Genomic DNA, 16,662 nt, shown 5'->3' on the forward strand with positions numbered 1-16,662 from the left:
AATGCAAAATAGTCTGGGTGGCCATTTGATTAGATGTACAGGAGTCTTATGGCTTAGGGGTAGAAGCTGTTTAGAAGCCTCTTGGACCAAGACTTGGCACACTGGTACTGCTTGCTGTGCGGTAGCATAGAAGTAGTTTAGCTCGTTTGGTAGGCTCGTGTCACTGGGCAGCTCTTGGCTGTGCTTCCCTTTCTAGTCTGTAATGGTTTGCAAGCCCTGCCACATCTGACAAGCTTCAGAGCCGGTGTAGTGCGATCCGATCTTAGTCCTGTATGGACACATTGCCTGTTTGATGGTTTGTCGGAGGGCATAGCGGGATTTCTTATAAGCTTCTGGTTTAGAGTGGCTTCTGGTTGGGGTATGTAAAGTACGGTCACTGTGAGGATGACGTCATCGATGCTCATATTGATGAAGCCAATGACTGATGTGGTGTACTCCTCAATGCCATCGGAGGAATCCCGGAACATGTTCCAGTCTGTGCTAGCAAAACAGTCCTGTAGCTTAGCATCTGCTTCATCTGACCACTTTTTTATTGATCTAGTCACTGGCACTTCTGGAGGATAGAATTATGGTCAGATTTTCCAAATGGAGGGTGAGGGAGAACTTTGTATGCGTCTCTGTGTGTGGAGTAAAGGTGGTCCAGAGTTGTTTTCCCTCTTGCTGCACATTTAACATACTGGTAGAAATTTTATAAAACGAATTTAAGTTTCCCTGCATTAAAGTCCCCGGATACTAGGAGCGCCACCTCTGGGTGAGCGTTTTCTTGTTTGCTTATGGTGGAATACAGCTCATTCAATGCAGTATTTTTTATATATTTTTATTTAACTAGGCAAGTCAGTTAAGAACAAATTCATATTTTCAATGACAGCCTAGGAACAGTGGGTTAACTGCCTGTTCAGGGGCAGAACGACAGATTTGTACCTTGTCAGCTCGGGGGTTTGAACTTGCAACCTTCTATACTCTACCTCAGGCAAGCAATAGCTCGAGACTTCCTTCGATATCGTGCACCAGCTGTTATTTACAAATATACATAGTCCGCCGCCCCTTGTCTTACCAGATGCCACTGTTCTATACTGCCGGTACAGTGTATAACCAGCCAGCTGTATGTTCATAGTGTCTTTGTTCAGCCACGACGCCGTGAAGCATGAGATATTACAGTTTTGAATGTCTCGTTGGCAGCCACGACTCCATGAAGGACGGGAGAAGAGTAATATTGGGACACGGAAAGGTTGATTTCAGTGGAGTAATGGAGGAGAAAAAATAGGAAGAAGAGAATGAGCAGAGGTTGAAAGTTGAGGTTGAAAGCAGAGATTGAATCTGAATTTGATGAAGATTTAAAAGGACATGGTGTGTCGAAGCAGACTGGGGTCAAGTACAAAAAGAGTGAGATGTCCGCCAGACCGAGCTTTGGAGGTGAAATGGAAGTGAATGAGGGAGATTTAAGTGAAGTGGAATTTGTGGTGAGGAGCTTGGAGCCCGAGCCTTGCATCGATGAACATGGTTATAATAAAGATGAGTTTGGTCAAGTGAGAGTGAGATTCTTAGAGATAGTGGATATTTTGGCTGATTCATATGTGGTATCAGGTCGGGTGGGAAAGTACTGTAGGTGTGCCCATGTTTCTGAGGATCGGAAGTGTCCGGTGTGAGGGAGGCAGGTGTTGTTGTCACCAGAATCAGAGTAGTGCAGAAGGTGTCATATGCTGAGGCAGTGAAGATGGTAGAGGAGGATGGGTCAAGGGTGAGGGATCCTGAGAGGATCCCTGTGAGTTGAAGATCTGTGCCACCACAGAGGTTGGCTTCTTAGTATTCATAGCAATGGCTATCAACATTGCTGCATAAATGGAAAGTAAATCCCAGAATATAGATGCTGTGGTGGCAGCTGCAGAGATGTACTTGGATGAGATTTGACTTCAGAAGAGTTACAGGTTGTGTTGAGTGGTGGTGCCCCGTTGTCCCAGGCCATTGACCATTGGCATGGAGCAGGAGCAGGAGCAGATATGGTCAAAGTAGTGGGATTTTAATGGTTTTTAATGAGTTTAGGGTTAGTTGGAAGAGTGTTTTTTACCCCATTTTGTATCACAAGGTATAATGGATTTATACTAAAGTCCAGTTGGGGACAGTGATGCAACATATTGAATGACAACTGCCTTTAAACCCCGAAGAAGAAGAAGAAGAAGAAGAAGAAGAAGAAGAAGAAGAAGAAAGTCCTCAATAGCCTCCTTTTGGCGAGAAAGCACAAGTGTGTCCTACCTGAGTCCTTCGCAGAAGAGTTTTGAAATCTGTCACGCACTCTTTGAATCAGCTATTGTTTTCAGGAAGGAGAAAGGCATGCCAACATTGAACAATGATGATATACTACTTATCTTTTTCATCCATAACTTTAAAAAAAATTACTTTATACATTTATTTGGAGATTCCACCCTGTAAACGTAATTTGCCAGATAACACGCGATTGGAGAAGGAGAGTCTAATTTCATACCAGCGCATTTTCAGCAACTTTCCCTCTCCACGCAACCTTTCCTCGATTACCTTTGACCTTTGTCAAAACGAGGCAAGTGAGGACGAAGTAGAGGATGCAGGAGTTTCTAATTGAGAAAAGTCCTGGGTCTGTGTCTTGATTGTTTCCTGACTCTTCAGTCTCCTCCGTCTCAATTGTTTTTCAGACACACCGCTTTGATGAAAAACCTTTCCCGACCCATTTAGGACTCAAGCTAAAGGTCATCTGCTACTGTGCTGGAATCAAACCCACAACCCTGGTGTTGCTGCCATTGGAACCAAAATTAAACAGGCATTTTACTGAATCAGAAGGTTGTACAGTAGTAGCTGCTTTGATATCAGGCAATTCTTACTGTCTGTGTTGCAATAGGGGCCAGGCCTTTCGGACTTACCCCAAACTTTTGGTTAAAATTCATGCAAGCTCTACTCTTCCTGTATAAGATGAATTACCGAGCACACATAGTTTTTCCAGTTGAACTCTGTACCACAAAGACTAGGACTCCGTTCCTCTTCTGACTGGTAGTGCAGTAATGATAGGTGTGACAGGCTTGAATGTACATTAGTCTGTTTGTTGTTTTGAAGAGTTGGTCTGGTCACTAACTGGGTGAGTTTTCATTTATTTATACACGCATAGACAAACATACATTGACATTCACACAGGCAAAATGACACTATTAAGCAACAGATTTTCTCACACCCATATTTGGTTGCATAGGGACATTTGACACACAAACTCCTAATACACAAAGTAAAGACTTGTGCAAATATACAGTCAGGCTACCTAAGGAGGACATAAAAAACCTTGAACCACATTTTACAGTAATCTGGTATGGTTTATCTAATCTTTTTAAATGTTCTCTCTTCTTACCTCTATCCGCCCCTGTGTATAATTGCTTAGTATAGTAGAAGAAAGATAAAATGTCGTGTGTAGAGTGCCATTGGTGGCAGGTACCAGGGTGACTCTGCAGCCAGATATTTCCCCCATAAACTGTTTCTCTCACAGGTTTATCCCCCAAGGTGTTTTCAGGACATCTCAAGGGGCTGATGGAGGCTAATAGGTTTATCACTCAGGGTGTTTTGTCCAGTGTGCTTACAGACAAGGTTTTCTGAGGGTAAAACTCCTAAACGCCCGGATTACCTCCAACACATCCCTTTAAAAATGCTGTATAGCCAGGATTTAGGCTAATCAGATAGTAGGGGAGAGAGGGGGAGGATAAGGTGTTGGATCCTGCTGGCCCTGCCAATGCCCCCAGACCGGGTTGGAAGACACGCGGGTCAGCAGATGTTCTCTGGGCCTGGCAGACTGGGTGGGACTAACAGGAGGATTACTGGAGCCCAGATTAGATGTGTCTGAGGTAACTTTAGGGGACTGTGGGGTAATACGGTACACAATTGACTAAGGCTACGGACTGCTAATGGTTAGGGTTAGGCTGGACCTTATGGCCGCAGATGAGAGGGGGGAGAGGGGGTAATAAACTCAGGGTGTATGGTTGGAGGGTATACAATATCTGTATCTAGACATAGAGACATGCACACACACACACATACCACACACAAAGTAAGAGAGACACCTAGTAATTTCAGTTCCCCCATGACCACATTTATTTCTAAGTGCCCTCTGCTATTTCCCTTCATCTCCCATTTAGTTAGTGTTGTAATCTATATCTCCAATGTTGTGTAAATCTACTGCCCATACTGGCCCAGGATTATTATCCCTGGATTAAAGCACTGCCTGTTCTGTCTAATATTTAATAATGGGATTTATTCATAAGAGGCTAATCAGAGGTGTCTAAGTCAATCGGGTGTAATGACAATCTGCAGCGACGGCCAATGATATGCATTGTGTGTGCGTGTAATATAATGACATGGTCTGTTTGTTTACAATGACTGTAGAAGTGAGACGGAGGTACTGGAGACAGTATTTTCCATTTGTGGAGTTCTCCTTGAGTTCTCCTGTTCTGAGGTGAATGTTGAGACAGTATTCCTCGATATAGATTTGGTCCCTCCGCCAACTTAAATTCAGCCAACAGGTTTTTAAATCTCCACAGGAACACTTCATCTGTGGCTCTCTCCCTTAAATACTATTGATGAGCACATGCTTAGCAATGCCTAGTTATGTTTACATGCTCAACCTATTAATAAGTATAGTTATAGTGTAGTGGAGGGGTTTGTCGAACAGGCAAACGCTCATGTGATTACTGATGAGTAGCCTAATCTTTCTGAGACGTGGACTAATGCTGTATCCCTCGTTGGCTATAGCTTTGCTCATTAGGCTAACACAGTCTTGTGTAAAACCAACAACCCAGGTTTGATATCTATCTGTTCAGTTACATTAGTGCTAGTCTCGCGCAACCATACCTCCAAATCGCGTTGTTGTCATGCCTCCTTTGGAGGCCTGGAGGATATTGTATTAGCCAAAACATCTGCTGGATTCCAGTGGCTCCATTTTTATTGGCTGTTACATTTTTAAGAACCCTCCCCCCACATGCCCGTAGAAGGGGTGCTGCGTGTTATGTTCACTGTTATGTTCACTGTTTTCCAAGTCGATGAATGCATTACTACTCCTCTGCTTGAACAGAAAACAACGTTATGGCGTGTCTACCTAAGGGCTATGGTATAAGTTTAGTGTATCAAGTGTGGCCGACAGTCTGCGATTTATTGAAATTGAATGTCAGCACAAACATGGCATACATTAACACATTTTCACGGGGTGTTAATCAGTGATTTCTTGTCCATCCTCTCGCACTCTTGCTTCTATGGCACTAATAGGCACATTTTGAGCACTGCCCAATCAAGGCATTTGACTTCACCGGGCTTTCAGATTAGGGAAGCCTGGTTCTCGAAGAGGCTACATTCGTACATACAATATTAACTGTGTAGCATCATCATCGTCATTGAGGGCCTTTGAATTTACAAGTCATGGGTGACTCCTAGTGGTGAAAGAGGAAAATTACAAGCCATTTAAAGAGGGTTGCCCTCTCCGAGCAAACAATAATCTGCTCACCACCACTCAACTGTTTTTGTTCCCGGGCAAATGTGATCTTTCCTGTACCAGGGATACGTAAGCTAGGGTGCTTCAGACCAATTTAAAACTAGTACTTGAAAACAGACTAAATTGCTGTCAGCTAACCAAGCCGAGATCCAGTCAGCAACATCCCAGAGACAGGTGCCGGTCCACGGGCCACAGATTGAGAAACACTGGTCTTATATACTAATCTATACACTAATCTCTTCATCTCGGTTCCACAGAAAGGTCGGGTCATGACCCCAAGGGAGCAGCTGAGGAAGATGTCAGTGATGGGGGAGCAGGGGGCTCTGGACGAGAAACATTGGTACCGCCTGGTCAACGGCATATCTGCTGGAGGTAAGGCTGACCCACCTGGTTTAAATCTGTATGCTTCAAGACTTTGTTAGTCTGCTGAGTTAAAGCCATAGGTATGAACTTGCAAATCCTTAGCCTTGCTTAGAAAATTCACTCTATATTTTTATGCTTTATAATCTTGGAGTCAGGAACTTTTCCTTAACCAAGTTAATTACTGGGACCCAGAGCTTTTCCTGGTCAAGTCACATAGTCAGTAGAAACTTAGTAGTCAGTACGGCCCTAGTTCTGTAGACTTGTAACACATCTAACATTGTGTTTACTGTGTTGCGTTTCAGAGCTATGTCAGAGGCAGGAGATGATGATGAGGAACCAGATAGCCATGGCTCCTCAGATCCTGGCCCAAGGACAGCAGAGGATACAGGGGGTGCCCACCCAGTTTGAGCCTCGCTTCATGGAACGAGAGCTAGTTCCACCCTCGGAGATGGTATCTTCCGAGGCCAGGCAGATGCACATGGGGGGTCACCTGGGTCCGCCCATGCCCCCACACCCTGGAATTTCTGGCAGGGGCTTCCCTGGAGTTGGTTACAGTTTCATGCCCTCAGAGCCCATGGAGACAGTTGCCCGGCGACAGGAGCTCATCCACAAGCAGAATATCGCCAGGTATTGTCTGACATTGACCTGCAGCTGCTTGTCACGGGGCTTGTCAAAGTACACGTCATGGACTATAGGGCTTTGGATATCCCAGCCTTCCTTTTATAGCCCCCTTCAACCTGATACCAAGGGTCTGTTCTATGCACTATGTTACAGAGCAGTTGGCAGATTGAATATATACCTTGCCCATATTCAGAGCCCATGTGACCTAGAAACGTTTATTGTTATGTCCTGTTGGTGTATTGTTATATCTAACTGGTTTATTTTGTTATGTCTTGATGTATTGTGTCTGATTGGTGTACATTGGTTGTTTTTCAGGATGGAGATGAATGCCATCCTCCACCAGAAGGAGATGGAGAACGCCCATCAGAAGGGTCTGATGGGTATGGATGCGCCCATGATGTACCAGTCCAACGCTATGGCACTCCGGGGGCGCCAACGCCTCCCAGACGGCCACGACTTCTTTGTCCACCGTGCCACCCTGGAGGAAATGCAGGCCAACAACCTCCTGATGTCCTCCAGCCCCTATCCACCAATCAGCACGCTGCAGAGGGAGAGGGGCCGCAGGGCTGGTCGCAGGGCAACTAATCACAAGAGTGCAGAGAGCCATGCGTCTGGACACAAGGGCCAATCGGAGGACAAGAGCGTGGAGCAGAGTCCCGGGGGTGCCTCTGGAGATGAGAAAGAGGCAGAGGGGAAAATGGACATGGGAGGGGAGGCAGTCGGCAAACAACATCAAGCCAAAATGGACACAGAGCTCTCGTCGAATGGCAGAAAGAGCTACAAGGAGGCGGCTCAGGGCCTGCGAAAAGCCTGCATAAACAGTCAAGATGGCTGCCCTGACGGTACCAACTGCAACAGTGGCGCCAGCGACAAAGACAGGCCCAGTCAATGCTCTGCGTTCCAGTATCCCTCCGCCAGTGGACCTATCCCAGGCATGCCTTACATGTTCCCTCCTGGTGAGGGTCTACTTTCTACAGTCTTGTTTTGATCAAACCATTCAGGGGTTATGCTGCTGTCTTTGATTTGATTTCTATGATGTATACGAACAAGGACAGATGTGACAGATGTGAGCCGTATGTGTGCTAACACATTTTGTCTTTTGTTTTTGATCAGGGCCACCCAATCTCTTTCTTAACGGACAAGATATGTCCTCTGTTGAAGACCTTAGGAAGTGGACAGTGAATGACGTGTACATCTTCATCAAAAACATGCCCAGCTGCTCTGAGTATGCTCAGGTTGGTGTCATTTCCTAATAATTATCAAACACAAGTGATTTCGTGCTTACAAATATACACTCATCTTTCCATGACATAGACTGACATAGCAACTCAATATTAAGGTGTTCCTAATGTTTTGTACACAAAGTGTTTAGTGGATCAGCTTAATATTGTTGGAAAGAATGTTGCTTCCAATGTAATTGTCTGCATAATTTCCAATCCCCTATATTTTTTGGGTAAATATATACATCCATACACGCATGCATATATATATATACATATATACATACACCTACCTATATAGACATACATACATTTTTAAAGAATATACCTTCATTATTATTTCCCGCAAACCCTACCACCGATCCCCCAATTGGAGTAAACTAATAAACACTTCTGCTTCTACCTTCAATCCATACATCTTATACACATTCTACAGACACAGTCTACTTTACAATAGTTCTCTCTTGTTTGTTCTTAGTCCTTCCTCTATTTCTGATGTCCATCCAGTTTGATTTCTATTTGTAACTATGCTATTTCACAAAAGCTCCGAACCTATATACATTCTACAGATCCCTTATGCCCTACATTGTTTATCCTGTTATTAGTCCCACCCTTCAGCTCCACTCAACCCCTCCCATCTGTCTCTCAACATCATCCATTTCGGATTTCTACTTGCCATATATTTTTCAACTGTGCTGTGATGCTTCACAAAATAATTGAACCTTCCTATTCTCATAGCTTCTATAGATTGTCAATTAAAAATACATTTTTTTGCTAAAATAATTATTATATTATTGATTGATTGACTATGGCTTTTCAAATCACCCAGTATTGCTATCTGTAGTGTTAGTTCTAGGCAAATGTTGCAATTCTTCAGCCATTCCTGGACCTGTGACCAAAAATGAGCTACATATGGATAAAACCAAAATAAATGATCTAATGACTCTGCCTCCTCACAGCAGAATCTGCAGAGCTGGGAAGATTGTATCCCCCATATATATAACATTCTATTAGTTGCAAGAATTTTGTATAGTAATTTATATTGAAAAATTTGAAGTTTTGAATCCGGTGTTGTTTTGCGTATCAATTCATAAACCATGTGCCATGGAATGGGTACATCGAAAATCTCCTTAAATTAAATTGGTATATGTTTTTATTTATCACACTTTTCTTTAACCATTTATGTTCTTTAATACAGGGCCGACATTCAAGTTCCTTACTTTTTTCCCCTTCTACTTGCCTTTTCCATTTTTGTGGTAATGCTGCAATTAATTGGTTGTAATTTTGGGTAGAGCAGACATTTCCATATGTCTGTGTTAGCTGCATGTGTGACATACAGTGCCTTGCGAAAGTATTCGGCCCCCTTGAACTTTGCGACCTTTTGCCACATTTCAGGCTTCAAACATAAAGATATAAAACTGTATTTTTTTGTGAAGAATCAACAACAAGTGGGACACAATCATGAAGTGGAACGACATTTATTGGATATTTCAAACTTTTTTAACAAATCAAAAACTGAAAAATTGGGCGTGCAAAATTATTCAGCCCCCTTAAGTTAATACTTTGTAGCGCCACCTTTTGCTGCGATTACAGCTGTAAGTCGCTTGGGGTATGTCTCTATCAGTTTTGCACATCGAGAGACTGACATTTTTTCCCATTCCTCCTTGCAAAACAGCTCGAGCTCAGTGAGGTTGGATGGAGAGCATTTGTGAACAGCAGTTTTCAGTTCTTTCCACAGATTCTCGATTGGATTCAGGTCTGGACTTTGGCTTGGCCATTCTAACACCTGGATATGTTTATTTTTGAACCATTCCATTGTAGATTTTGCTTTATGTTTTGGATCATTGTCTTGTTGGAAGACAAATCTCCGTCCCAGTCTCAGGTCTTTTGCAGACTCCATCAGGTTTTCTTCCAGAATGGCCCTGTATTTGGCTCCATCCATCTTCCCATCAATTTTAACAATCTTCCCTGTCCCTGCTGAAGAAAAGCAGGCCCAAACCATGATGCTGCCACCACCATGTTTGACAGTGGGGATGGTGTGTTCAGCTGTGTTGCTTTTACGCCAAACATAATGTTTTGCATTGTTGCCAAAAAGTTCAATTTTGGTTTCATCTGACCAGAGCACCTTCTTCCACATGTTTGGTGTGTCTCCCAGGTGGCTTGTGGCAAACTTTAAACGACACTTTTTATGGATATCTTTAAGAAATGGCTTTCTTCTTGCCACTCTTCCATAAAGGCCAGATTTGTGCAATATATGACTGATTGTTGTCCTATGGACAGAGTCTCCCACCTCAGCTGTAGATCTCTGCAGTTCATCCAGAGTGATCATGGGCCTCTTGGCTGCATCTCTGATCAGTCTTCTCCTTGTATGAGCTGAAAGTTTAGAGGGACGGCCAGGTCTTGGTAGATTTGCAGTGGTCTGATACTCCTTCCATTTCAATATTATTGCTTGCACAGTGCTCCTTGGGATGTTTAAAGCTTGGGAAATCTTTTTGTATCCAAATCCGGCTTTAAACTTCTTCACAACAGTATCTCGGACCTACCTGGTGTGTTCCTTGTTCTTCATGATGCTCTCTGCGCTTTTAACGGACCTCTGAGACTATCACAGTGCAGGTGCATTTATACAGAGACTTGATTACACACAGGTGGATTGTATTTATCATCATTAGTCATTTAGGTCAACATTGGATCGTTCAGAGATCCTCACTGAACTTCTGGAGAGAGTATGCTGCACTGAAAGTAAAGGGGCTGAATAATTTTGCACGCCCAATTTTTCAGTTTTTGATTTGTTAAAAAAGTTTGAAATATCCAATAAATGTCCTTCCACTTCATGATTGTGTCCCACTTGTTGTTGATTCTTCACAAAAAAATACAGTTTTTTGTCTTTATGTTTGAATCCTGAAATGTGGAAAAGGTCGCCAAGTTCAAGGGGGCCGAATACTTTCGCAAGGCACTGTAACCCCACCAGTCCTATTTATGATATCATACACTAAAATTATACCTTTTTTAAACATTTCTTCGATAAATACCGTTTTTTTAATCAATTAGTATATTTGAATTTAACCACAACTATTTGTTCCGTCCTTTCAGGTGGATTAAACTGAAATTGCAACCAACTTTCTAAGGCTTGTTTAAAAAATAAGGATATTTTGGAGATTATTTCCTTTTCAAACAACCGAAAGTGAGCAGGTGTAATCTGAATAAAGGGGAAAAGGCCCTTCCTGAATATAGGATGAGACATTCATACCAATTGACTAGAGAACCAGTTTGGATTTAAGTATAACTTTTGTATGACGGATGCCTTTAGTGAGAGGTCTAATGCTTTAATATTTAATAATTTCTGCCCACCGAATTCATATTCGTTATATAAATAGGCCCTTTTAAAATTGAATATTTTTTGTTCATATAATTGAAAAAGCAGGTCACTAGGTGTAGGCAAAACCATAAGCAAATAGGTAAACTGTGATATGACTAAGGAGTTAATCAGGGTGATTTTTCCACAAATAGACAGGTATTTTCCTTTCCATGGTAGCAAGATCGTATCTATTTTTGCTAACTTTCTATAAAAATGTATTGGAGTGAGATCATTTCATTCCTTTGGGATTTGTATACCGAGTATGTCTACATTTCCGTCAGACCATTTAATTGGTAAACTACATGGTAATGTAAAATGTGCATTTTTTAGTGATCCAATACGTAATATGGTACATTTATCATAATTTGGTTTTAATCCAGAGAGGATAGCAAAAGTATCTAGATCCTCTAAGAGGCCGTGGAGAGATTCTAATTGTGGATTTAAAAGAAAACATGAATCATCAGCGTACAATGACACCTTAGTTTTTAGGCCACGGATTTCTAATCCCTTAATATTATTTTTGATCTAATCTTTACAGCTAACATTTCAATGGCAATAATAAACAGATATGCCGATAGTGGACAACCTTGTTTTACTCCTCTAGATAGTTAAAAACTTTCTGAGATGTAGCCATTATTTACTATTTTACACCTAGGTTTACTATACATAACCTTAACCCATTTTATAAGAGATTCCCCAAAATTGAAATATTCTAGGCATGTATATATGAACTCCAGTCGTACTTTATCAAAAGCCTTTTCAAAATCAGCTATGAAAACCAGGCCTGGTGTCCCCGATATTTCATAGTGTTCTATTGTTTCCAGTACTTGTCTTGTATTATCTCCAATGTATCGTCCATGTAAAAAACCTGTCTGATTAGGTTGAATAATATCTGACAATACTTTTTTAATTCTATGTGCCAAGCATTATGCTAGGATTTTTGCATCACAACACTGAAGTGTAAGTGTACACTCAGTGTTAATCAGCAACAGAATTCAAATTGGCCAGGACTGCCACCATTGACTCTTTCCAATTTGCACCCTACCTTGAGGCATTCAAACTTTGGAAGAGAGCATATAGAGGCCATCTTGGCAGATTTGAATTCTGTTGATAATTTATGTAAGCAGGAAGTTGCATTGCTGTCATACTGCTGCGTCTGTCTTTAAGGAAATTGTCTTATGGATATGCATTACTATACTACTCCTCATCATACCTGATTATTCCCTGCAGACGTTCAAGGACCACATGATAGATGGAGAGACATTGCCATTCCTGACAGAAGACCATCTACTGGACACGATGGGACTGAAGCTGGGCCCGGCACTCAAGATACGATCACAGGTATACAAACCATCAAAAACAGTTAGTCTCACAAATTCGGACAGCAGACCAAAATCTTCTGGAGTGCTGTCTATTTAATTTCCAATGGATTATATTTACTATAACCTAGCACACAAGCATTTTCGGAAAAGAGTAATAATGAAATCAGCACATTGCTTATTAGAATATCCCATGGTATCGCTCTTTCTGTCCCACTCACCAGGTCTCGAGCCGGCTAGGCAGCATGCTCTACATGATGAGCCTCCCACTCTCTGCTGCCGCCGCCCTACAGGCCACATCTGAGAAGGCAGGATTAGACAGATCGTCAGAGATCAGCTCCCCTGTATACTGTAACAGTGTGGAGATGATGGGCAGCCCCTGCACCAGAGACCCAGAAGGACGGAAACCCACAGACCCCCTCCCAGAGACTGACAACCCCTCTCCCCCCTCGGCCAGCAGTGAAACTGCCTGAGGCATCAATGAGGGAGGTACGAGTCCTCGGGCCAGTGACTCAGTTCCAAGTCGACCCCTAGCTCCTACCACATACTGTACATATAGACACAAACCCCCTAAGGACTTAATGTAGATCTTTAAGCTTTGGGTGGGTATAAGTAATGGATGCATCTTGCCCTCTGATTGGCAAGGTGGAATGTTAATTTAATCTGTCCAATCCTTGCAAACAGTCAGAAGTGCATAGGTAGTAGGAAGTAGGGGTCAATTTGGAATTCAGCAAGTGTTTCAGCCCTAAGAGCTGTTTTTAAGCTGCTTACCATTTCCATCAGGCTATTGTGTTCAAATCAAATCCAATTGTATTTGTTACGTGCGCCAAATACAACAGGTATTACGGTGAAATGCTTACTTACAAGCCCCTAACCAACAATGCAGTTTTTAGAAAATACCTATAAAAACCGTAAGAATAAGAATAACAAATAATTAGGGTTAGGGTTAGGGAGGGCTTGGTCGGTAGGGATGTCCTTGTCTCATCGCGCACCAGCGACTCCTGTGGCAGGCCGGGCGCAGTGCGCGCTAACCAAGGTTGCCAGGTGCACGGTGTAGCCTCCGACACATTGGTGCGTCTGGCTTCCGGGTTGGATGCGCGCTTTGTTAAGAAGCAGTGCGGCTGGTTGGGTTGTGTATCGGAGGACGCATGACTTTCAACCTTCGTCTCTCCCGAGCCTGTACGGGAGTTGTAGCGATGAGACAAGATAGTAGCTACTACAACAATTGGATACCACGAAATTGGGGAGAAAAAGGGGTAAATAAAAAAATTAAATAAAAAAATGTGCGGGGGCAGGTGTCGAGGTAATTAAGATAATATGTACATGTAGGTAGAGTTATTAAAGTGACTATGCATAGATAATAACAGAGTGTAGCAGCAGCATTCCAATGCAAATAGTCTGGGTAGCCATTTGATTATCTGTTCAGGAGTCTTATGGCTTGAAGGTGGAAGCTATTTAGGAGCCTCTTGGACCTAGACTTGGCGCTCTGGTACCGCTTACCGTGCAGTAGCAGAGAGAACCGTCTATAACTAGGGTGGCTGGAGTCTTTGACAATTTGTCGGGCCTTCCTCTGACACCGCCTGATATAGAGGTCCTGGATGGCAGGAAGCTTGGCCCCAGTGATGTACTGGGCTGTATGCACTACCCTCTGTAGTGCCTTGCGGTCGGAGGCCGAGCAGTTGCCATACCAGGCAATGATGCAACTCGATGCTCTCGATGGTGCAGCTGTTGAACCTTTTGAGGATCTGAGGACCCATGCCAAATATTTTCAGTCTCCTGAGGGGGAATAGGTTTTATTGTGCCCTCTTCACGACTGTCTTGGTGTGCTTGGACCATGTTAGTTTGTTGGTGATGTGGACACCAAGGAACTTGAAGCTCTCAACCTGCTCCACTACAGCCCTATCGATGAGAATGGGGGCGTGCTCGGTTCAGTTTTCTAGTGTGTGTCATACAGTGTTTAAACTGCTAAGAATATGATGGAATTGTTTTGTATGCACTGTATTTAGTTCTAGTTCAAACGTTTGGGACATTTTTTTGTACCTTGTTTCATATTCAGGAGACCATGGTTGTATTCCCCTGCTCAGAAGTTGCATGCATCAACCAATGGTTGACTGTGCTGTTGGGAACCAGATTGCTATAACATATGATGTTGTTAGCTGATACGTAAAATACCTATCCAGGCGTTATAAGATCTGGCATGCGTCAGCAAAGTCTGAGCAGGGGAATATAACCCATGGGTCAGCTCCAGACTGTCTAGGCGCCTGCGCAGGTAGCCCTCCCTCGCATGCTGCCTGCCTAAACCTAGAGAATCTTGTTTTTCTACAGTAAAAAGTCTACAATAGCCACAAGGCTGTTGACAACCAAAGCAACAATTACTACAATTGTTTAACATAGCAGTCAACATATTTCCTATTGTCTCAAAATGATTCAATGTTTTGTTTCACGTGTTAAAGTTTACAAAGCACACAAGGAGCAGTGCAGTTAAATACGTGATTTTCCTGTTTTTTTGTAATGATATTTCCACACTTACAACCAGATTTCCTTCCAACCATTTAACGTGAGTAAAGTACATGTCGGGGCGACACACTATTGGCCTAGCGAGCCCGTACGGGAGTTGTAGCGATGAGACAAGATAGTAGCTACTACAACAATTGGATACCACGAAATTGGGGAGACAAAGGGGTAAAATTCTAAAAAATAAAAATAATAATAAAAAAATAAACGCACAGTGATTTATTTATTAGACATTCAGTAAACAAAGACTGCATGGGGGCTTTAATAACATGCATTAAATCATGTGAAATTATGTTATTAAAATAAGTTGACTCAGCCACAAAAGTATACCTGGATGCACATGTATCAACTTTGAAAGTTGAACATTGAAAGTCAATATATATAAAAAATATTGAAAAAAATAAAAAGAGTTCTTAACAGGGCGTGTTTTTTTTTTTACCCTCGCAGGTGTCGTCTACTTCAGACATCATTCATCTGAACATCTGTTCATCATATATGCATAGTCACTTTAACCATATCTACATGTACATACGACCTCAATCAGCCCGACTAACCGGTGCCTGTATGTAGCCTCGCTACTGTATATAGCCTCGCTACTGTTATTTTTCACTGTCTTTTTACTGTTTTTATTTATTTAATTACCTATTGTTCACCTAATACATTTGTTGCACTATTGGTTAGAGCCTGTGAGTAAGCATTTCACTGTAAAGGTCTACACCTGTTGTATTCGGCGCACGTGACAAATAAACTTTGATTTGATTTGATTTTGTTTTCTTTGTTAGGGCTAATGGCTAGGCTAATGTGGCTTCTACCTGACCACTTGGAAAGTGGTAACAGCCTGCAATTCACACCTCCCATGTAGATTGTGAAAATTAGAATAACTTTCAGTGCTCGGCCCCTCTCTCCCGTCAAACATTCCTTTGTTCATTGAGCAACGTTGCAGTGCAGACCAACTAGTAGTGATGGGGAAACTAAGCTTCCTGAAGCATTGAGCTTTCCAGCCAATTGTGTCGAAAATAGGTACATTACTCAAGGCTTTGATCAACACAGTGTACACTAGTGGCACCTGCTGGTCAAAAGAATTTAGAGCAACCAAATTATTATAGATGACGTCCCACACGCTGTAGCACGTGCAGAGAGTAGCCTTTTTATCTTCTACTGAAACCAATACAAACCCAATCAGGTGGTTGTTGGAAGAAACAAAGCTTCGGACGTCATTGCTCACGTTCTTCTGATAAAGTGATAAAAGCACACTGCTTCGGCACACTGCTTCGAAGTAAACTTCTTAGCGATTTCACCACATGCTCCGGAGCTCTGCTATTAAACGTAACATCACAACCAACTACAGCGCTGTGCAAGTCGCTGCCATTTTGCCGATGCAGGCAGTGACTCTACTTCCGACTGTGGCGTCCACACAGCGGCCAAATTTTGATATTTTTCCCAATAATTGGTCTTTTGACTAATCACATCAGATCTTTTAGCATTAGATTTTTTTCCGAGCTGGTCTGATTTGTCAAAAAACCAACTGTAAGGATCAATGCAAGAGATGAGAAGCAGGTACAGGGATGAAAGTTTTAATAGCTGACGGACACGAAAAGGAACAGGAATAGCATCTGGATAGGAACACAACAACAACTAATGCGGACACAGGAAACACCACCGAGGAACAAACAGATATACAGGGGGTAATCAACAACGTGAAGGAGTCCAGGTGAGTCCAATGAGCGCTGTTGAGTGTAATGATGGTGACAGGTGCATGTAAAGAAGGGTAGCCTGGCGCCC

The 16,662-nt window shown here is 42.6% G+C and overlaps 1 protein-coding gene across 1 annotated transcript; it reads left to right on the forward strand.

Annotated features, from left to right (window-relative positions):
• Nucleotides 1–5,749: 5,749 nt before the first annotated feature.
• On the forward strand, nt 5,750–15,088 carry LOC110530925 (sterile alpha motif domain-containing protein 7-like). Its single transcript, XM_036985559.2, has 6 exons — nt 5,750–5,860; nt 6,154–6,478; nt 6,788–7,428; nt 7,586–7,707; nt 12,278–12,388; nt 12,591–15,088. The coding sequence occupies exons 1-6, from the start codon at nt 5,758–5,760 to the stop codon at nt 12,837–12,839; spliced, it is 1,551 nt and encodes a 516-aa protein (XP_036841454.2). The 5' UTR covers nt 5,750–5,757; the 3' UTR covers nt 12,840–15,088.
• The last annotated feature ends 1,574 nt before the right edge of the window (nt 15,089–16,662 follow it).

This window comes from Oncorhynchus mykiss, chromosome 8 (genome assembly GCF_057628025.1).
Source record: "Oncorhynchus mykiss isolate SJ-2025 chromosome 8, ASM5762802v1, whole genome shotgun sequence".
Lineage (NCBI taxonomy): Eukaryota > Metazoa > Chordata > Actinopteri > Salmoniformes > Salmonidae > Oncorhynchus > Oncorhynchus mykiss.